The sequence below is a fragment of the Anneissia japonica genome, unplaced genomic scaffold (assembly GCF_011630105.1).
Source record: "Anneissia japonica isolate Jap-2015-1 unplaced genomic scaffold, ASM1163010v1 scaffold288118_len230876_cov182, whole genome shotgun sequence".
In the NCBI taxonomy this organism is placed as follows: Eukaryota; Metazoa; Echinodermata; class Crinoidea; order Comatulida; family Comatulidae; genus Anneissia; species Anneissia japonica.
The window spans coordinates 51554-75573 of record NW_022709084.1 but is presented as its reverse complement, the minus strand read 5'-3'; the positions used below and the strand labels follow the sequence as shown (position 1 = coordinate 75573).

The window sequence follows — 24020 nt, the reverse complement described above, 5'->3', positions numbered from 1 at the left end:
TTTCAATTCTCTCTTTTATTCTCTTGAAAATAATTCTAAATTATATAATATTACAATCGTTCATCATTTAAAATGAAAATATAATTTAAAATGGGAAATATAACCACGTGCTTCGTTTCATACATATTGGTATCTACAAAACGAAAACATACAAGAAAAAACGAAGACACGTATTTGTTTTGACCACCACGATCTAAGTACAGTACTTCGATTTCTTAAATTGAACTGTAATTCTAGTTCTGTATATATCACGTTTATACTAGTGACTTCACCTTGATTTTAGTTTACGGCAATAAACAATTTAACATTTAACCCATGACGAAAACATCTCATCTAAAGCAAACCCGAGTTAAATAGAATAACTCGGGTTTAAGCACACCCTTTTCAATGTTTACATTAAATAAGGGCTAACCTTGATTATCAGGATTAAAATTTTCCTCAGCAAACAATGTGTTTTATTGTGAAGTGAGTAATGATGTCAAATATAAATGAGAAATTATGAAAACTATTATCCCTTCACATGAGAGTTAGAATTGAAACAACTACAAACTAACTATGCAAGTCCTTTGATACATATGCATCACTGATTTTCACACATTGGCAAAGTTAATTAGTGATTACAACACCCTGCTGTTTAATGTGTATTTTAACCCTGGTAGTAGAGGTGTGAAAAAACCAAAAGGATGTGGACAGTTTAGATGGAGTGTTCACCACGACCAAACTCTCCAATGGCGTTGGTCTCTCTCTTCAGTCCACAATTTCACTTCTTAACCTAGGACTACAACAACGGTGATCTTTCTAAAAAAAAATTGTTTGTTTTTGTTTTTGTTTTTGTTTTTTTTTTTTCTTGTTTCTTTCGGTCCCAGTTTACCAGTATTATTATTATATTCTTGTGTTTTTAACAAATTATTAATATTTTAAAATACGTGTTTTGTCTGTCTTCTTTTATATTGTACGTTCATTTTAAATGTTACAGACAAGATATATTTGGAATTATTTTGCCATATTATATTTCTGTTGTAATAAAGTATTTGTATTACTTTTTATAATTGTTCGTTTAGGCCTATTGTTTTTTAAAATGTGGTGTGTGTATAAATTTACATTTTATACATTTTGTGTAGGTATACTTGACGTTTTTTATATGGTTAAGCTTGTATAAAAAGATGCACTGTACTGTCTGCCATCAAAACAAAGTCAGGAAAACCTCAAATAATTCAATAAAAATTTTGGATAGGTCATTTAAAATTATCAAATAAGTTCTTAACTTCCAACAAGAAACATATCTAATAAAAGGTTTTTGCTAATTACAGACATTTAACTACAAAAAATATCCTTAAAATGATTACCAGCCAATTTAAGGGTCTAGGAAAGTATAACTGTCCGTTAATGGACGGGGGAAATTTATCCTTATTCAAATTTTTATTTACTTTAATAACTTATATAGGCCCTAAGTTTACCGTACACATTATAATTAGGTAATTTAAAGCAACTGAATTTGAACCCTTTTCAGACCATGACAGACAGTACAACATTTGTTGCTTTTTGTTAACCAAATTAAATAAAAATAGATTATAATAAATTTAAAATCATTTTTTTTTTGTATGTTTTTGTTTTTATTATATTATATATTTTGTATATTTTATATTTATTATTATTATTATTTCAGAGAAAAGTTATTATTTCTGCTTCAAAAAATAATAGCGTATATTTTAAAATGCATGTTGTGTCGGCCTTTTTTTTAAAGTATTGTACCTCTTTAGCTTTTTAAACCTTACAATCAAGAACTATGTAATTGCAATTGGTTCGCCATATTTTATTTGCGTCATTAAAATGCAGTAATTAATTATCCATAAGCATAAAATAAATGTTTGAAAAATATGTGTTGTATACGACTCTCTTTATTGTCTTCTTGTTCTAATTTTAAAAGTTACAATCAATATAATTATAATTGTAATTATTACGCCATATATACATTTCCATGCTCTGATACATTCAATTATTTTCAGCCCTGGTCTGGGATTTATCAATCTCAGCTTAGCAAATGTCTTAAGTCAAAAAAGTTAAGATGTCTTTAAGCAAATATCTTAAACTGATCCATCTTAGCAAAACTTTACCTTAAAAATCGTCTTATATGGCGCATGCATAAAATAAAACTTTTTAAAAATTTCAAGCAATGCTTAAGCTAAAGCAATATTGATAAATCTGACTTAAGCAAAAAATGGACTTACGACTAAAGCTGATTTTTAGTTTGATAAATCCGAACAAGTCAAATGTTCAATTCAATTCAATTCAACTTTTATTGTCAAACACAGTGAGAACATGGTTTGAAATTCTTCTTGTTTGTTCACAGTTAAAATGTAAGTTAAAACAAGACACAAAAGATAAAATCACAGAAAAAAAACAGAGGAAACAGCAAAAATTAAAAAAACAATAAAAGTCTGCTAAAAGGTTAAAATGGCTAAAAACATTAAAAAGGGGTTAAAATTGGTTAAACATTCTGTAAAAAATCAGCTTTGGCAAAGGCAAGTAGATTGGGGTATACAGCATAGGCCTACCTTTTCCACATTTTATTAAATTGTCTCTTAGCGCTTGGGAGAAATGATTTACAAATTCTATTTGTCCGCATTCTTGGATATAACATACGTCCAGTCCTGCTGAAGGCGAGGTACTGATTAAGAGGGTGATTAACCTCTGATATAATTACTTCCATTTTTTTACACATTGCACTGTTAACACAATCTTCTATATTCCTACTGTTTTTAGTCCCTATAATTCTGTCAGCTGTTCTACTAACTCTTTCAACTTTTTTCATGTTCTGTTTATCAAGGCTATAAAACCAGACTATTGCACTAAAAGTTAGAATTGATAAAATGACTGATTCATAAGTCATTTTATCAATTCTAACTTTTAGTGCAATAGTCTGGTTTGCACTAAAAGTTAGAATTGATATTATTATTGTTATTGTTGTTATTGACAACATTTGGTCTCCTATGTTGTTCCGGCCTTCAAATCAGGTAGACAACACAGGAAAAAACGACTCAGGGCTTAAGTGACCCGGATGCATTCAATGACACTTGCATGCTATTTCAAAACAGTTTGTATTTTTTTGACAGGACTTAATTATCATGCACAAAGTAAATCATGACTTTTTTTCAAACACAAATCCTATGTTATGAGCGTTGATAATCCCATAAGAAAATACAAAGTTCATGTCGCAATGAAGTAGGCCTAATTAGAAGCTATACGAATGTATATACAGGTACCTCGTATCTACACGAAGTTTTAACAATTGATTTTACCAACAACCTTAGACATTTAGGGCCTACTCGGTATCTCTAACCATAACATTTTTATTTTGTAATTGTAACTTAGATGAGCGTGTAGGTTTACACGAGACAATACAGTTCGCTAATGACATTATGAATGTCATTAAAATGAAAGAATGTTTACCAAAGAAAAGTTCGATTATTCATGATTACTATGTAGGAAGTTAGACATTTCGTTAAGAATTTTTCAGTTCCAGCAGTGAAATATCATATAATTTTGGATCACCAACTTTAAAAAAAAAGGACATGTATCCCAAGTATAGAAATCCAAGGTAGACATAAAGTTTCTTCGAAGGCGTAATGAAGTTAACTAGCTTGGAAAGATACACTATAATGGGTTTTAAAAAAATGTATACAAAATGTTCCAACGAAGTCAACTCATGGTTTGGTAATATGGAAATGAAAAGAAATTATGCATAAAACCAAGGAAATGATCTTATCTACAAAGACAAATGATTTCCCGAACATTGTAATTGATGAAAAAAACTGTTGGGTTACGCAAACAAAGCCTCGTAGGCCTACAAATGTTCCAACAAAGTCAACTCATGGTTTCATAATATGAAAATGAAACAAAATTATGTATAAAACCAAGGAAATGATCTTATCTATAAAGACCAATTAGTAGCGGATTCAAGGGGGGGGGGGGAACATAATGGAGATATAAAGAAAATTATATTTAAATTTTAAGTGTGAGAGTGTAATTTCCGGCCATCTAGTTTTCTTGAGTTTGGGACTATTATGTGTTTAAATAACTTAAAAGGATAAACCTAAAAAATGCGCGCGAATCGCGCAAAATATTTTTGTGTTTTTAATTCTAATTTCGTCGGAATTGATGAAAACTCCCTAAAATGTGCAATTTATATGGCCGAGGAAATTGGCCTACCGTAACAAGAAATGCGCGCAAACAATTTGAGAATTTTAGGCACTTTCAGAGGATGCATTTGTCAAGGGGTGTGGAAAGATTTTCCAAAGATATATTTTCCCTAATTGTCCCCCGGTGTTTTTAATTCTAATTTCGTTGGAATTGATCAAAACTCCCTAAAATATGCAATTTTTAGAGGAAATTGGCCCATAATGTTAACAAGAAATGCGCGCGAAATTTGAGGTTTTTAGGCACTTTCAGGGGATGAAAAGGGCATTTATAATGGGGTGGGGAAGATTTTTCAAAGATAGATATTTTCCCCTTGTCCCCCAGTGATTACGCCATTGGACAGCATAGACCAAAGGAGTTACAACAGTTTTTGAAGTGGAGAAGGGGTTGGGTGTTGTGAGTCTGGTCATTATGATATCTTCCTTTTTATTCTTGTCTTTATTTTTCTCTTCTCTATTTCTTTTTCTTTCCTTTCCTTTTCCTCTTCTTTCTCTTTTCCTCCCTCTCCCCTCTTTCTTTTCTCTTATTACCCAGCCCGGTACGACGGCTTGGTCAGCCCGGTAAAAACCGCCAGGGGAGGGGCAGTTTTCCCCTTCCCCGCGCCTGTTACGACACTGGCTAACACGCCAATCATCTCCCCCCCAATGAAAAATATTTTTCTACGCCACTGTCTGCTCAGCCCAGTTGTCCAGGGAACATGTATCAATAGTTAATCTATATTGCTTAGCGTACTAAATACTGTCTTGTGAGAATAATAACCCCATTCATCTTTTGCAGTTTAGCATGTAAAACTGCCGGAAGTTAATTATGTCAGCAATATTTTTATTTAATGATTTTCTGGGCAAATTGTATTTTTTTAGATTATCAGATATGGAAAATCTATGTTTTGTTGGAACTTTTTTATGGTTTATCCTTGGGCTTTTCAACTACATACCTACATAATAATAATAATAACAATAATAATAATAATAATAATAATAATAATAATAATAATAATAATAATAATAATAATAATAATAATAATAATAATAATAATAATAAAAGGAGATATAACATTTACCCTTGTGGCACACCAGAAGGTATCAGAACAAGATTGGAGATGCAAAGCATGTACAATGGCGTTTTGAACTGTACAAAGCAATGATTTTATACTGTAAAATTTTATAAGGCCTATACAGAATTGTTTAAACACTAATACACAAAAAAATATTCTAATAACGCATTTGTTTAAATAATTATACACTGTATATAAACAACTATTATTATTATTGTTGTTGATATTATTATTTAAAAATAGTGATAAACTATGCATATCTTCTACATCATGTAGTAGGCCTACACTCTGACGTCAGCTCGTTTCCTTTTCTTTATCAACGACATTATTGTGAAGTTCAGATGTTTTCTTAATTATACAACGTACTGTTACACACACAGTAGTTTATTGTTTCTTTTTATGTGGTCACGCAACAACATAATAGGCTAATAACTATACAGTTTTACATTTAAAAATCTTTTGACTGTTATTACAGTAAAGTATCACAATGAAATATTTATTTAAAGATCAATTGAAAAATATGCAAAGATTTAGAAACCTGTTCTTAGTAACACTTCAAACTTTTTATTGATTGTGAAAATAATGCTGATAATCGACTATATGGAACAGAAAAATAGACAACCTTTAGGTTTGCCATTATACCTCCTTGCTCAAACCGAATTGATGTTCGATTCCCACCAACATACACCAACCATAATGATCTTCATTTAATCATTAGAATGGTGTAAATGCTGACCCCTAAGGGCGTGTTTCTGCTGAATTACGCCAAAAACACGTGTTTTTTATAAACGGTTAAATTCCTTCTGAACGCGTTTTCTAGTGAAAAGTGCAACTAATAAAAATCCGGTAATGCGAGCATGGGCAGGTGGTGGGCGGAGCTTAAATGACGGTCACCAACGGAAGTTGAAGCTGACCTTAATTTTTGTGAGCTGCAGCGCATATGCTGCGAAAGAAGACCAACACACCACGAAAGTAGAAAAAAAAAGTATGGTATGATCTTCAAGCATGTCGTCCTATTGGTTTAATTTTTTTTCTTTGCCCCGAATTTCCCGCGGACGAGCGATCAAACCAACAAAGAGGTCAATTTTGGTCACCGACGGATCATGACTAACACGGTATTGCGTTGCAGCTGAAAAGTGTACCACAAAACACGCGTTTTCTGAACGCGAACCCTATAATAACGAATGCGTGTAAAAACACGCATTTCTAGAACGTATTCCTAACCGTGTTTTGTTTTGTGGCCCGTTTCTACTGGTGAAAAACACGTGTTTTTTAATAACCGTTTAAAAACGTGTTTTTTTGCTCAGCAGAAACAGGCCCTTACATCAAATTATTAAAATACATCATGTACAGCCATGAAGATATATTCGTTGTGTTAAACCGAAATAGACTATAGCATACTAGGTACGAAATATATAAACAATAAAAACTAAAAAGCATTTAATATATAAACAATAAAAATTAAAAAGCATTTACTAGAATATATCCGGCCGCACTTTCATCTCCGAAAATATAAGTGATGTTCTATTGATATTGTCGAAATCCCACGTGACACCATCATCGCGACCCTTAGTCACTATCCCCGATTTGAAATAATTTCCATTTAAATTTGAGTCTTTACAACTATTGAACCACCATCCGCCATGGTAGGACTTAGCACAGTTTAGATTTGCAGCTAAATCATGGTCTCGATCGGTAGTTGAAAATGCCATGCCTTTGTGTTTAGCCAACCTGTCCGTTGCCCCTATCCCCCCTAAATGTTTACTGTAGGTTAGTTCATAAAAATCAGTCTCACTTGAAATCCAAAAGTATGAATACTCCACAAAAGACTTCCTCTTTTTAAAATCTTTCATATCAATGCGTAGCACATAATGACCTTGAAGAGTCAAAAAATGAATTTTTTCATTACCGAGCCAGAATTCATTGCTAACGTCACCAAATCCTTGTTTGTACTCGAACCAGTCTTTATCAAAATCTTGACTGCCATCCTTGCGTCTTTGAATTACTGTCCAACCACCTCCGGCTGTCTCCATATCGCAGTAAACATTAACGTCTTCATTCAGAATCCGAGGCCGAATGATGTATACCCCACTTGGAGTAAGGGAATCTCGACGCAAAATTTCGGCACAGTCTGCTGGCGGCGGTAAAGGACATGCTGAAAAAATAAAATAGTGAAACAAATACATTTGGCTTTGTTATATTCATATTTAATGTGATCGAACGGTACTGCTGTTACCCATGTTTCGTCCATGCTTCCTTAAAAACCGTGTATGATTACATAGTTTTGTTGGATTCATACGTTCGTGATCAAATCAATCAGTGGAAACTCAGCTTGTATTCTGATTTTTGTGCAAGCCGACAGATTTGGGCTATGGAAACTTGGCTTAAGATTCCTAGCAGTGAATTTCGCTAAACCCATACCGTAAAACCTCGAATTGTAGCCAAGTGGGCCTAATCTCGAGATGAAGCCCATCTCGAACTGAAGCCCCCCTCTTTAGTTTGCAAAATTAGCCTCGAAAAGAAGCCCATCTCAAATAAAAGCTCATCCGTGGGCTTCTTTTAAAGAACGTAGGCTTCTTTTCGAGATATTACAGTAGGCATACATACACTGTACAAGAATTTCAGAAAACAAAATAAATTAAATACAAGCTTGGTTTATATAGTAGTTTAGGTGATTTAATGCCAGTTAAATACACTCCATGATACAGATTGATGTTACAGTGGCCTTATTTACTGTTTTATAGTACAAATACACAACACTTTCTGCGTTCATTTCGAAAAGAAGCCCCCGTCTTTACTTTGCAAAAGCAGTCTCGAAAAGAAGCCCATCTTGAAAAGAGGCCCAGTCTCGAAAAGAAGCCATCTAAATTTCGCAAAGAAAAGAAGAAGCCCAGGGCTTCAACTCGAGGTTTTACGGTATTTTAGTATACCTTTATAATACTACTGCCCCCCCCCCCCACCATGGCAAAAGGACATAACTGACATTTTTGCCGAAATTGCGTTACATAGCCTAGTAGGGTCAGTACATCATGTTACACATGTTGACACAAAAACAAATTGTAAAAATGTGTCCCCCGGGCTAGATTTTCACACAATTTTCAGTAAATTCCCAAGGCAAAAGGGTATAACTGCAAAGATGAGCTGTGATACGCTGAAGCTTGACGTTCTTTCAACAACCAACTAATCAGAAGAGAGCTTTCTCCCTGGTTACAATGAAGGTTGCTTGTTAAGTTTTATTATTTTTATTATCCTTACTGTTTGCGTACTCACAGTTTGTAAATAGAAATTGGTTAAATGATTCTTGACAGTAGCATATGTCTAGTTAAGGTTAGGCAAACATGATAAGTCTAGTTAAGTTATGCTATATAATCTTGCCTTACTTCGAATGGCATACAGTTTAATACTATGGAAATAAATGTATGGGAAAATAGTAACTGTTTAATAAAAATAATTAACCATGGCAGAATAACAATTCACATTTTAACTAGAAATAACAATGGGAAAGAGGGACAACTAAAATGATTATTTAGCAAATAACTATGGAAAAGAGGCACAACTACAACGTCTATTCAGCAAATAACCATGGCAAAAAGGCACAACTACTTCGTTAATTTATAGCAAATAACATGACAAAAAGGTATAACTGCACAGCTTACTAGAGTCAACTGTGTTCACTAAGCAAACAACTTACTTTTCCATCTAAATCCAAATATATAATAAATTTTCTAAATATTTTATTAGAATATAAAAAAAACAATAATATTTGTAAACTTTTATTATTACTTGAATTTGGATCATAGAGAAGAATTGCTAATAATAATAATAATAGGCCTAATTTATATTGTAATTACTTAAAATGACTTAAAATATATATTTTAATATTATTTTACTTTGTAAATAAAATTAAAAACCTATTTATATAAAATAATTGTAATGCTTGTTTAACGTACACATAGAAACAGTCACACGCGCATTCTAACTAAACAACAGTTCTATTTCAAATACGCATACGCATGCATCCTTCACGCAGTGGCGTAACACCTATGCGCTCTTGTGCGGGGCCCCAGACCCCTAGGGGTCCCTAAGGCCCCCTACCCACAGTGTCCTCGATCTAGCACCTGGAGCCAAAAAGGCTTTGTTGATAGATAACAGCATGCTATTGTTAATTCTCTTTCTCGTTTGTATACTTGGTTAGCCTATTTATTATTTAATGTGTTTCTTTGGTATTATTGTACATTTATTTCATAGTTTATACATGACTAACATATGAAATTATATATTGAATGTTATTTTTGAATAATCTGACTTAAAATTGCTTTAAAAGAAACTAAATTGTGTACTTATATCCTTTTTGTCTTGAATCAGAAAACCCACGACAAAAGGGCATATCTGACATTTTGAGCGCAAAAATCAATATCAATAGAAAAAAAATGTGTGCTACACTGGAAGAGACATTATTTGTCTATTTGAATCAATTAACCATGAAATCAAATACTGAAACACATTTTAGGGCTAAATAAATTACACGTTTTGCTTAATATCTCCAAAACAGCAAATTGTCAGTTATGCCCTTTTGCCATGGGAGGGCAGTTGTATGCCTCAGAGCCATAGTATGCTCTGGTATGCCTATAAACGGTCACTATCAGTTAGCAAGGGGAGCCTTTGGTGTTCTCCAGGTCCTATAGGCCTAGCCAGGCTTTACTTACATTATTCCCACTCAATATCATCACTAAATAATTGTCATCATCATCAAAATATACAGCACATAAAACATAATGGTATTTTAATATAATGAAAACTACTTAGTTTTCATATTTCAACCTATGTTTTCTTTTTAATTTTCACTATTTTTAGAAATATTTTCATTAAAACCCCTTTCGTGAAAATCAATAAAAACTGACATTTTTTAATTTTTAATGTTTTTTAATTCAAACATTATGCACCCTAAACGTATGGTCAACTTTATGTATTGGTGTGACCTAATAAAATCTTACTCTTTCTAGGCGCATAGGTTTGGCGGGTAAATATAGATAGTAAATTTAGACCACTCCCCTCCCAATCACTATAAAAACAATCTACAATCGCTTACTGTTTGTAAAATATTATTTTTCAAATTAAAATTACGAGAGAGTCTCTTCCTCATCAAGTAACAGACCGATGTATTATACTGCATTCTACTACGGCGTGTCATATTGTTGAGCTGCATTCTACTACGGCGTGAAGGCTTATGACGTTATTTAATACTTCTTCAAAAGCTAATATAATACAAATTGCGGTTGGAAGACCGGATGCGTTCAATTGAAATTGAAATGCTCCTATCTGTGTGAACGCGATGCAAAGGGAAATAGAGATACTAAAAGACATAACATCGATACAAAAAAAAATGACTTTCACTTAGAGATCAGCCTTTTGCGTTGAACACAATGTACAGCATGCTCATCACAGCCCTACTGAAGTAAAATATACCCCATTTTATGCAGTTCTCAATGGATTTTGCATTATCGACATAGGTAAAGGTGGGATTGTGGAACTTTAAGCTTATTTGCATAAATTAAAAAAATGATTTATACACCTGATTATCAACAACTATTATTGGTCTTTAATTACATGCATAATTCAAGGTTATCAGATTATTATTTAATTAGATAACAAGCATTAATTACACTGTGGTCAAGTGTCCACAATTACCTACGGGTGTAGGTAATTGTGGCCAGTACATCCATTACAGCCTAGCCACATACTAGCCTGTCAGTTCACAGAAGCAGCCATTGCACAGTCCCTTTACGCAATGGTAGTGTAAACAATACAACAATAATGATAGTTGTTCCTACAAAATACAAGTTCTTTAGAAATTCAATGTTTACATCAGCCCAAAATTGCGGTAACAAATAATCATCACTTTGTATATTTTTTTCCAAATTCATGAATGAAATGTGTTCACTCAATGGAAAAGTTGCATTCATAACATCGCGAAAAGGACAAGGAAGGCAATAGATTTAGATACAATTGGATACTGTCCACAATTCTCCACCCAACAAATGGTATTTAATAAAACGCAATATTATTTAGTTTACTGTAATAGACATATTTTTTTAAATTTCACAGAGTTCACAGTTCTTGGTGTAGTAGTAGTAATAGTCCAGGTCTCCCCTTATTTTTAAATACCATTTAGGGGACCGTGGTTTGGTCTTTAGAAGCTTTTGTCTCTAATCACTCTTATTTTAGACCGACAATAAAGCGGTCTTAAAATATCTGTAATTAGGGGAAAATTAAGAAATGTTGTAAAATTGTTTTATATTCCAAGTGTCTCAGAACGGATGTACGTATGTTGTTATTGATACATATTAATCCATTTCCCTATAGACACACATAGCTATCAAGTTCTAACTTGATCGTTCTAACAGAATCTCTATTACAACACCGTCATACTAAAACCCATCATATGTATGTGGTGATGGTAGTGGTTGTGGTGGTAAAAGTAGTTATGAATCTTACCCCTATTTGTCACAACTGCATATATTACAAATAAAATGATGACCAGTATCAGTAATACACTAGATATAATGCACATCCGAACCATCGTCTGGCTGTTAAAATCAATTTCACATTTCATTTTTCTGGCAATAAAACTACCTCTGTCCCGCTGACGACCCTTCCTTCCGTCTCTTGGTGGTATGTAGGTTGCATGATAGTTCATTGGTACTTCGTAGTTACTATCACGCTCCCCATCATCGATATCACTGTAATCGCCATCATCATTCTGATTTGATGTTTCTATCCTGACATTATTATCCTTGGCTTCCACGTACCGGGCACATCTGACCCCGGGATCTGTGCTGTTCTTAGAGTCCCTTTTCTGATCTGCAGACCATACGATTTTCGAGCCAGGAGTCTCAGTAGTATAATGGGTATTGTGAGCGTTCGTTGTCATGGTGTTTGTCTTGCGCATAGGTTTAGGTGGAGCGCATCGAATTTCCATTGCGCGAATTTGAGTCTTGACAGAATAGTCTTGCTGCTCTGTAGGCCTACAAACATCCATGGTTTCGACGATAAGATTACGTTAGCAGCCAAACAACTGTCTGAAGGCAATGCGCACTAAAATAATCATTATTCAATTAGACCCTATTGTTTTTTTATTTGTTTAGGCCATTAGATCATAACCGTCAACCTCTCTAAAATCATATACTGTTGATGACAAAGAAACTCATAGAATGGTGACAGTTGTCTGTTAGAAAATGTGGTATTATAAACTGAGCTTTGTCGAATCAGCTTCACTTTTGTATGCTAATAGGAAATGGTGACGGAAACAGTATATTGGTAGAAGGCTTGGTTAACGGGAAATGATGAATTTTGCAAGTGAGACGATCGTTATCTATTCTGATGACGTAAATAACAACACTCAACCTTATTTTTAAGCGTTTGTCTCAAGGCACCCGGTACATTGTTGTTGTTGTTATTATTATTATTATTCTTTTCATCAAGTGTCACTTTATTTGTTTACCTTATATTGTGCACATTCAGGCCCGTACGCAGGATTTGTATTGGGTGGGTGCGAATTTGTAGAGAGTGGACCAAAATGGCTCTGGGGGCGGGGGACGCCTAGGATGAAAATCATGCTGGGATCGAGGGGCGGAGCTCAGGCATTTTTGATAATTTGAGGTTATTTAATCGATTTCTGAAGATGCATGTATTAAACGGTTTTCAGTGGCGGATCCAGGAATTTGAAGAGGGGGCCAAGGAGGGAGTTTCACAGATGGAGGGGATACCACCTCAGCCCCACCGTGGGGGATTTTTAAATGGGAAAGCTGAATATGGAGTATTTTATCAATCATCAAATATAAAGTATTATGGAGTCTGCTAGTAGCAACGATCTCTTACTTATTCATTTTTTACCGTAATGGCTGATTTAGATCTAGGTCAGTTTGTCGAAACCAAGTTTGCCGAATGCCAGATTGCCGAGTCCACTTTGCCGAAACCCAGTTTTTTTATTGCCAGTTTGCCGACTCAAAAACCATGAATCCCATATTTGCCGAAACCCAGTTTGCCTAAACACAGTTTACCGAAACCCAGTTTGCTCAAAGTCAATCAAGATCAAAAACAGTGAAACATTAACAGCATAAGCTTCCGGACAATGTCGTAGTAGCATCGGACGACTTGTGGGTGGGGTGGTGGTGGGGTAATACGATGTTTAATAATTTATTCCATTTCATTTTATTTCAAATTTTAACTGATAACTAGTGCGGATAAAGGGGGGAGGGCGTCGCAACCCCCCCTAAATTGTATTAAGAAAAATAATTGTTGTATTATATTGTTAATATGAATTATTGGTAAGATTTTTAAGGAACATGAGAGTGCAATTTCCGGGCACACAGAGGTCCATATTCTCAAAATTTTCGCACCTCAGCCCCAACCATGTTAGGGCTGGTGGTGGACTCTTACGCGCCCATGGGCGCATATCATGGGGGAAAGGTTAAACGTCCAGGGGTAGAGCCGGGATATACCCGAAGGGGGGGGGGGTCCGAAGTCCCCGACCGGGGGAGGTCCTCGACGAGGGGGAAATTTCCCCGACAAGAACAAAGTGGGCGTGGTCGAACCTCGATTTAAATGCCTCGAAAATGGTCTAGGAGCGAATCCCCCGAAATTTTGACAATTTATGGGTTTCAAAGGCTTATTTAGTCGATTTTAGAGTATACTAATATCTACAAAATACCTATACAGTCACCTTTTTTTTTTCTCCCGGACGAATAGTGGTTTTTCTCCCCGACAGGGAGGAGGGAGAGCAGCAGCTCTCCTCCCCGACCGGGGGGAGGGGTGGGAAGAGCAGCAGCTCTCCCCGACGAGGAGGCCTCCCCCGCCCCTTCCCCACCTCAATGGCACCACCCCTGTAAACGTCTCCTCACATATTTTTTAAGGGGGAAGGGTTGGTCCCCTCAAAATTGTTGACATAAATGACAAAGGTTTTAACGAAAGAGCGCTGTACAGCCAAAGTACATCGTATTTTATAGCAAGATGCCGGTATCTCTGCCCATAAACATCTGAATTACCTATAATACTCGACCCGAGTGCGAATGCCTTTATTATAATTTGAGAAAAAAACGTGCAAAGATAAGATTGTGTTTCGGCATAGTAGTATTTTCTATGGTACATCATAGTGATTGATTAGATCGATGATGATGAATTTTACCAATGATCTGCGCCCATGGGCGCGTGAGAGATAAGGAGAGATAAGACTGTCATGTCCGGCAATCTAGAGGTAAAATTTCCCCAAATTTTACCACCTCAGTTCCAACTGTGGTGGAGCTGAGAGACGTGTGGACTCACAGTTTTGAGTAAAGTAAGTACATCAAAGAGAATGTTTTTTAAGTTTTATGTGTACATTACACAATTAGATCTCTGTGGTTGCCGAAAATCACTTTTGAAAATATAATGGTGATGTGATGATGAATTTTATTATATATAAGAGTGTCATTTCCGGCCATCTCAGGTACTATTTCCTTAAATGTTTGCACGCACCCCATTACCGCCAAATCCTGCATCCGCCCCAGGATAACCCTGCTTTCAATTCCCACAGCGTTGTTTTCTGCTATTTTGCCTTTTAATTTACAGTATTTATTTGAATAATCTGCCCCTTATCATTTTGTCAAAAAAAGATTCGCCACTCCGGATTTACCAATTAAGACGGCGTGATCAATGGCCGTTTTCTCTATACTTTTTCTTTAATAGTCTCTTTCTTAATTATGTTAAATATATTATTTGCAAACTCCGTTTGGGTAAGTTGAGAAGGGGCATTAGTTCAAATGGTAGAACGTTCGCTTCGCATGCGAGAGATACCGGGATCAATGCCCGGATTCTCCATATTATTTTTTTTTCTGTAGGAATCTCTTAATTTTGTCAAAAATATTTGGCCACCTCGTATTTTTTAACTGAGACGGGGACTAGTTCAAATGTTGAGCGTTCGCTTATCATGCAAGATGTGAAGAGGTTACTGGATCAATGCCCGGGTATTCATATAATTTATTTTATAGTCCCTCTCTTATTTATGTAACTGAGGCGTGGATCTAGCTCAAATGGTAGAGCGCTCGTTTCATGCTATCAGGATAATTCCCGGATCCTCCATTCTTTTTGTTTCATAGTCCCTCTCTTGTTTATGTAAAATATTTGGCTACACCGTGTAGTTTAACTGTGACGGGGGACTAGCTGAAATGGTAGAGCGCTCGCTTCGCATGCGAGAGGTACCGGGATCGATTCACGGGTTCTTCATTTGTTCTACAGGCCTCTTATTAACTACCGGTATATTATTATAGTCAATAAAAAATCATAGGCCTAATTGTCATCACAGATGAAGCCTTCCAGGTCGGATAATTTGTTTCAGGCTTGAACTTAAAAGATGTTAGAAAATTTGGAAATAAGGTAAAAGTAAATTCTTGCCGAACCCTTATCCCCTGTTTCTTTGTAGAGCGTGAAACGGATGAGATTGTCATACTCCCCTATGTGAGACGATAGTCAACCACACGGTGCTTCCAGAAATTTGCTGGTACACATTGATACAGCTGGGTAGACTAAAGCAACTTGTAGATAAAGTGACTTGGTCAAGGACACAGGCGAAATATGCACAGAGATGGATTGAAACCCCGCCTCGAAGGTTGGGAACCCAAACCATTTATACTGTGCCAAACCGCATCCACCGAACAAATAAGGTATATTTATTAATACTGTATTCTTAATAACCAAACTGATTGGATAGACTACCCTCTGTATTAAACAGTCAAAGATATTATAAATGATTCAATTTTTAAATAAATGAATAATAATAATAATAACAATAATAGAGGAGTACATTTACCCCCTAAATCACGTATGCAAGTTTATTATTATATACTTACACATGAAAGTCACTGCAGCACGTATACAGCAGTACGATTTCCCACTTGTTGCTCCAGTACCGTATTCATTAAAAAAAAATGTATAGACCTAAGTAACTTTTACCGACTTGACGGCTTGAGACAATTACACCACTTTATATTATTATGTGTTTTTTCTTCATAGTTTTTATCGAATACTTCGCAAGTTTACTGCAACTGTATCATGGTAATTTTTATGCCAATATCCAACACATGCATACATAGTATTCACTGGTGAGGTCAGTACTGATAAATATACAAAATGTTGGTTCCTACCTGTAATTTGTAGAAAAGCTGTAGGACGAATACTTGTACATCAAATGTCCGTTTAACACATATGGTAGCGATTTCCCACGGTGCTCCGATATTTTAGTATTTAAAAAAATATATATTTAAAAAAAAAATTTAATATTCTGGAGAAAGTCAAAATCAATATTATATTAATATTCATTGTGCTAAAAATTAAAAAATTAAGTAGGATCGGTGTTGATAACAACATAGATACATTATGTTGGTTCCTATCTGTAATTTGTTGAAAAGTTGTAGAACGAATACTTGCACACTAAAGGCATTATAACACAAGTATGATAGCGATTTCTCACTTGGTGCTCCGTTATTTTTTGCAAAAAAAAAAAAAGCAATTTCCAAACAAAATACCAATGAACCAATCCAAGTAATGTTAGATTTTGACCACTTTATAAAACTGTATTCAATATCATTATAATATTATATAGTATGCCAATATCCAACACGTACAGTAGGCTAAGTGTTGAAAACAATAATGTTGATTCTACCTGTAATTTGTGGAAAAGTTTTGAAGCGAATACTTACACATACGCATTATAAAGTCCTAACACGCATGGTAGCGATTTCCCACTTGATGCTCCATTATTTTTGTATTTAAAAAAATGAATTTCCAAACAAAATATAAATTAAATATTCCTAATAATGTCACATTTTGGGTCACAATATCGAACTGTAGCGATTTTCTATAATAATAATTCAAAACAAAATATTCAATTAAAAACATTCCAAATAATGTCAAATATTCGAAAACTTTATAGATCTGTAATCAATATAATAATATGCCAATATCCAACACATACAGTAGTGTACCAATAGCAAAAACATAAAGTAGCTTGATAACAATAGGCCTAGATGTTATGTTTCTACCTACCTACCAGTAACTTGTTGAAAATTGTAGGACGAATACTTGCACACTAAAGTCAATTGCAAGACGAATGGTAGCGATTTCCCCATTTGTGCTCCGTTATTTTTGTACAAAAAAATAGATTTCCAAACAATAAATTAATAAATTTCCTTTATCGACCTGTAATCGTTATTATAATAATTATTAGTAGGCTAGTTGTTGATAACAATGTTGGAAATTTTTGGAAAAGTTGTAAGACGAATACTTGCACGTCTTCGTAGGCCATAAAACGTAAAGTATCGATTTCTACTTAGTGTTCAGTTATTTTTGTAAAAAAATAAATAAATAAATAAATAAAAAATTGCCAAACAAAATATGAATAAATCATTCCTAATAATGTTGACTTTCAGATCATTGTATTCATTATATTAGGCCTATTATATTTATAATCATAATGCTTTGAGATTTTACAGCATCGATTATTAAGGTTATGGTATTTTGTGATTGTATATCGTATACATTGACTTATGGCTTAGCATACACGATAAATATTGTGAGGCTAGTGTTGAGAACAAACAATATGTTTACGTTAGTTCTTACCTGTAATTTGTGGAAAGGATGTAAGCCATACACTTATGCAAGTTGAAATATTTCGCAGGTGGAATCGGACTGGAACGCTGAGAATTAAATATAATAATTAATAATAAAAAATTATTAATAACGTACAATATCATTTTTGAGTAGGAAATTCTTAATTGTGTCTTTTTTGTTAACAATATTTCAAATGATTGGCTCTTCCAGTATAACGCTGATGAAGTCGTAGCGATGTCCAATGAAAGTTATTCAATACAAAACAAAAAATTGTAAAGGAAAACCATCCCGGCGTTTGATTATATATATATGCACATCTATAAAATGAAGTATGGAAACATTTGGTTTGAAATCTCAGTGTAATCGAAAATACAAATTATCAAAAAAAAAACAAGCATGACAATATATTTTGAGAGCATAAACAATTTGTAAAACACTTACCTATTTTATTGAACTAAAAATCTCACCGAAACAAGCATGATACTGTAGTTACAAAATTTTTAAGGTATAAACAAGTTGTGGAAAACTTACCCATTACATGATTTATGAACTGACCCTTACCGTAGCTTTTGCATTTTTTTTTTTTTTTTTTTTTTCATAATTTTTTTTTTTTTTTTTTTTTCAGTATCCATATCAGCATACCTTGCAGCTTAAAACAAAGGTCTATCAACAGACCGGCAAACAGGAGTTACCCTTTCACAGTCTGCCAGGAGGTCCAGGGTGCTGATGACGTAGTCAAGAGGTGGTCGTTCGTCTGCATTGACCCGGATGCACGCGTCTCCGATGGCTGACATGTGGATGTTTCCAATAGCAGTTCCCAACACTTTAATGCCGTACCCCAGTGAAAAGATATCAGTCTGCACTGAGTCACTGGCACCGTGTAGGATTTTCTCGATGGCAATCTCGGGATGTGTAAGTATGTAATGATCCCTTTCAGCTTCTGATTTGAAGGTCATTTTGTCGTTGTGTCTTGGCTTTTGAATGCTGCTCACCATCCCAAAGTCTGTTAGTTTTGCTGTGAAGCGTATGCCATTGTTGCAAATTAAGATGTTTCTAGCTGCCACGTCATTATGTAAAAGTCCTCGTGTGTGCATCTCATTGAGGCCCTTTGCGACCTCGGATGTCATAATGATGCATTCAAGTCCAGTTAACGTCGGACGTCCGGTTTTCATCACATCAAAAAAGGTAGTACTGGTGTGGGTTTGACTGTTGCCAACAAATTCTTGTACCATTCTGCATTCGTTACCTTCGCGAAATACACCGTAGACTTCAGGGAATGATGGCAAACCTGACAAGAATTCCATCACTCTTGCCTCCAGGCACATCTGGTTCCAAGCATCCTCTTTGTAGTTCTTCATGGATGCTGTCTTTACAGCAACCAGGTGATGGTACCCAAGGATATTAGATGTCATCAGGTCAACACGTCCAAAGCTTCCACGTCCAAGTTCGACTGGGGTTGCAAGAAGAGAGACGCTTGACGAGTCTAGTAGCCTAATTGGGGGAAGCATTGAGTTAAGACGTTGTGCTGTTGCATCCAGTTTGCCAACAGGTAGTGCGGTAGTGATTTCACCGGGACTCGAACATTTAGAGGAGCTGCTAGAAGATGATGACGACGATGGCGGTGACGATGGGGAACAACTGATGTTTACCATCGGTAAAATCACCTCACCAGGCGACAATGATAGTGATGAACTTACTGGTATGAATATGATTTGGCCAGGTGAATATGAAGATGAGTAACAGTGGCTCCTATTTGGATCAGATGACGAGAGTAATGATGATGATGATGATGATGATGATGCTGATGATGCTGATGATGATGAGGAGGATAATGACGATGACGACGAAGATAGTAGTTGCGTTTCTAGTGGTGGTGATGGTGATGATACTGAAGTTGTTGATATTGAAGCTCCTGCTACAGAAGACGATGATGAACTAATCTTCTTCCCTTTTTGATCAGTTCTTTCCAGTCCCAAACTATCTTCAAGGCTATAAGAAAATGCTGTAATAATACAACAAGATGATAATATAATAGAATTAGTCTGCTTTCCAGTAACAAGTTGGTTAGGACCTGATGTAACCTTGGGTTGAGTACTGGTATTGTTCTCAGCCCTTTTATCGACATTTGCCGTCTGCCGATTATTATCCGCGGCCTCTGTTGTTTCGTTGTTTCCTCGAATACACAGCAAACGAATGACTGTTTGCCACATGCGATTTAAAAATGATCGTCGCCTGGTTTTCGTTGTTGTTGCTGCGACTCTCTATCTTGTCTAGATCTGTTTAAAAAAAAATAAAATGTTGTCAATATACAGTAATAGCAATAAAAAAAAAACAATAATGAAAAATATAACAATAATATTAATTAACAATAAAATCCTGTAATACAGTAATAATGACAGTGATAATGATTATTAATTATTAATAATTATTATTATAATACACTATCATGATAATAATGAGGATACATGAATACTAATGGCAATACATTAATAAAAATCTTTAAAACATTATAAATATTTATTAATAATTTTAATTATTACAATACATACATCAGACAAATTGGCAAAATAGAAATGTAAATAATGGTTTATAAAGTGTCTTGGCCTTGAACAAACAGTAAAGATGGTCATACAACATGTATGTATGTCAATAAATGAATTATTTAATAATGATTTTTGTGAGTCAATATTATGAGATATTTGGAAACTTGTACCTTGACCTAAGACTAAAGAGAGGCATGTGATGGGCGACCACAGTTGCCGCGCAGGAATCTTGACAACCTAGGCCCACCTTACTTGCAAAAAGCAGCCGTCTGGTGGGCCTAGAATATTGTCATCTTTTTAAGTCATTATTAAAGTATAATTAGTATTAAATCTACCTTGCGTTTGATCTCGACATGTTTGTCTTTCAATACTACACTTGTTTAGTAGTAGAGATTGTATTAAAAACGATTCTGACTGGTAAAATTAGTGAATTTTTGAGCAGTGAAAATATAACCAACTACGAGCATCAAGTCTCTGTTTGGTTTGTTTGTTAGTTGCTACTATCAAAGAGTATAAATAGAACAAGAGAACAAAGTCCCGTTCGTAAAAACGTCACGCCTGTGTATACTCTTTGCTACTATGTGTTTTTATGACGTGCAGCCATTTCCGCGCTATACGCGTAGAACCAAAGTGGTAGAACCATAGAACACACATCATAGAATATTCACCCGGTCCACAGTACGCGTTAGATTCAAACAAAGACTCATGGGATTGATTAAAGCAAGGTAATTCAACAAAAGGACGCACATCTCCGCTCTCGAACATACCGCGTGCGTACAGTCCTTTGATCTTTACTGTGGCATCGACAATCCGATACTAGTTGCGAGTACAGCCGTCAATTATTAGTCTGACGGTTTATGGTCTGGTTGCTATGGTTTTTGTGACGTTCAGCGTGTAGGGACGCACGTGCGCCTAGAATGTCGATGCCAGAGTTATAACCTTTGATGTCCCGAGAGATGTGCGTCCTTTTGTTGAATTACCTGGATTAAAGCAATCTTATAAGAATGTTTGGATGGTCCAGTGGTTGGGAACGAATTGCAAACCACTGAGCGGGGGTGGAAGGGTGTGCTGCATGGTGTTTGACATTTTTATTTAGAAATGCTTGAACATAGACACGAATTTAAGCCGAATATTAGATTTCTTTCCTTTCTCCTTTCTTTTCTTTTATTCTAGCTTTCTCTCCACCCCACCCCTTCTATCTCTCCCTCCTCCTCTCTCTCCCCCTCTCTCTCTCTCTCTCTCTTTTCGAGGTAGGGGTGGGGAATCCGACCATATGGTGATAATTACAGTTGAGGTGGAGTTATATTTTATACTACTTTGTAGTATAACTGTGAAAAGTGACATCTATTTTAGTTTATTAATTATTGTGTTGACTCCAGTCTAATATGGTAATAAAGTAAGCTATTGTTTTGAGATGCTTGTGTGTGAGTTACTGATTGGCTCAGGGAACAGTGAAATTACATTAATGTAATTTAACTGTTCCCTGATTGGCTGAATGAGAAATTAATATCAATGAGGTAATTCAAATGAGTTTAGATTACATGAATAGCAATAACATATGAATTTTTGGTGGGGTGTTGGCTAGAACTGGATGAAGGGGGTTTTCGAGAGTAGCATTTGGAGATAAAGCAATATCAGATTCTATGCCTACACTATGTTAGCCTACGGACATTGCGGGTGAGATAAGAACAAATTGTTTGCCTGTTGTTTGATAATGATACAACTGAGTAGGCCTGGATGTATTATTTCAATGAACAGCCAGTGGCTGCGATATACACGTCATTTGCATTATTTGGATGGTATCTTTTCCAAGTTACCTGCTAATTATAGGGAGAAACCTTGCAACACTTGGTGAGTGAGTGTACAATACTCAAGGCAGCTATAATTCAGAATTAGTAAATTTTATGGAGCTAATAAGCTCGGATAAAAGAAAGATAGCCTGAGTTTTGGATGAATAGAAGGCCACTATGATACAGAATTTGAAGATAATAAGCATAACAGTGCCAGGAAGACATCCTGTGAATGGAATACAGTAGTGAACTGTGGGGAGAATTGTCATTGCTTTCCGGAGAGGGTGTCTGGAAGTAGACAGTTAAACATTATACTGTCTCTTATACACATCTAGATGTGTATAAGAGTCACATAAATACTGTCTGAAACGTTATTACTTGGCCGGGGGTGGGGGTAGGTTTGTTCTGACTTAATTAAGCAATGAACTGTCTATGAGTTGGGAGGTTGTAGTTAAAAGCATTTATTATGTAAAACAAAACAAAAATAAAGCGACATGTATACTGACAAAAGCATTCCTTAATAAATGACAGAATAGGATTTCGAATATTTTGATGAAGAGTTTTTTTTTTTTTAATAGTGACTGAGCAAAGAAAGTATCAGCAAACATAATGAAATTTATCATTAAGTTATTATTCTCCTACGTCTCCCTTTCCATCTTTTTATTCTTCTTCTTATTATTTTTTTTTTTTTGTTTAGCAAGGGATTACCCAAACTTATTTGACGAAAAATACAAACTGCTAAAGATATAGTAACAGTATATACATCACTTATTAATTTAGTAGTTTTATTTATTAACGATCTTAATTCTTTTTTCATAAAACTTAGTAACAGAAATAACCTAATTTTATTTGTTCCCAGTGATGGCGCCAGGATCTGCCAGACAGGGGTGGGGTGGGGCTAGGCGAACGATGTGAGCCTCACATGGCTGGGGGACCAGCTGCCTGTGGGCCACCAGGGGGCTACGGATATTTGACGAATTTTGGTGAATTTGTATTAGTTATTTTGGCTGAAATCCGTAAACCAAAAGGTTGCTTCCCCGATCAAGATATAGGCCTATTCCAAGCATCATGAGGATATCCAAACGAGCATTTGTCGTAGTAGTAGAACGTAAACCATTTTAATTAGTCCCATTGAACAGGGACGGATCCAGAACGGGGACATCGTCGTAGCTTGGTTTCACGCGGAAGCGGTGCTAGGATTATTTTTTTCCCTCTCTTTTCATTAATTTCAAGAAGCGTTCAAACGTTCGCTTGCACGTCTGTGTTTGCCAACAAACTTTCGCCGACAAGGTGAAAGCATGTGAAAATATTGGGGCTTGTTTTCCATGAACCATCAGTCCGTTATGCGGTACGTAAAAACTGAGCGGCCAGAAAATTTTATCATATGTCTATTCGTTCATTCATCATGGAGTTTGCCTCAACCGAACGAGGCGGTCGCAGACTTTTATATGAAGGATATTCATATCCCTGATAAGCAGAGAGATGCAACCAGTTATTGGAGATGCGAGAAAATGGGTGAATGTAAGGCTTGGTTAAACAACAGAGTACCGGTATGACAATCTGAAAAATCAGCCTTCAGAACATAGTCACCAACGAGATGCAATACGAATGCACGTCGCAAGGACTGTGTCCGAAATTCGTCTTTGTATGACAATATTGTGTATTTGGGTGCCGTTGCCTATAATCTGTAAACCATTATATATAGCCCTATAGCCCCCGGGGGGGGGGGCTATAGCCCCCCCCCCCGTCGGGGAGGACGAGTACATTTTGTCGGGGACTAAACAAATAAAAAAA

The 24020-nt window shown here is 35.5% G+C and overlaps 1 protein-coding gene across 4 annotated transcripts; it reads right to left on the bottom strand.

Annotated features, from left to right (window-relative positions):
- Positions 1-5456: 5456 nt before the first annotated feature.
- On the bottom strand, positions 5457-20907 carry LOC117106659 (techylectin-5B-like). 4 transcript variants are annotated; one of them, XR_004445114.1, is made up of 5 exons: positions 20772-20907; positions 18536-20169; positions 17330-17979; positions 16429-17141; positions 7275-7406 (listed from the first exon to the last, which is right to left on the bottom strand). XR_004445114.1 is itself a non-coding variant. In XM_033248060.1 (2 exons), the coding sequence occupies exons 1-2, from the start codon at positions 12288-12290 to the stop codon at positions 6727-6729; spliced, it is 1224 nt and encodes a 407-aa protein (XP_033103951.1). In that variant the 5' UTR covers positions 12291-12545; the 3' UTR covers positions 5457-6726. The 4 variants fall into 4 exon arrangements, 1 of the variants encoding a protein (XP_033103951.1); XR_004445113.1 differs by having other exon boundaries at positions 16429-17482; positions 17903-17979; XR_004445112.1 differs by having other exon boundaries at positions 16429-17979.
- Positions 20908-24020: the final 3113 nt, after the last annotated feature.

Bases quoted from the DNA above. Each gene is read 5' to 3' on its own strand.
- LOC117106659 (XM_033248060.1), bottom strand. From the start codon at position 12,290: ATGGATGTTTGTAGGCCTACAGAGCAGCAAGACTATTCTGTCAAGACT. The intron at 7,407-11,746 runs GTAAGATTCATA...TTATTTTTTCAG, and splicing joins TGCAGTTGTGACAAATAGGG to CATGTCCTTTACCGCCGCCA.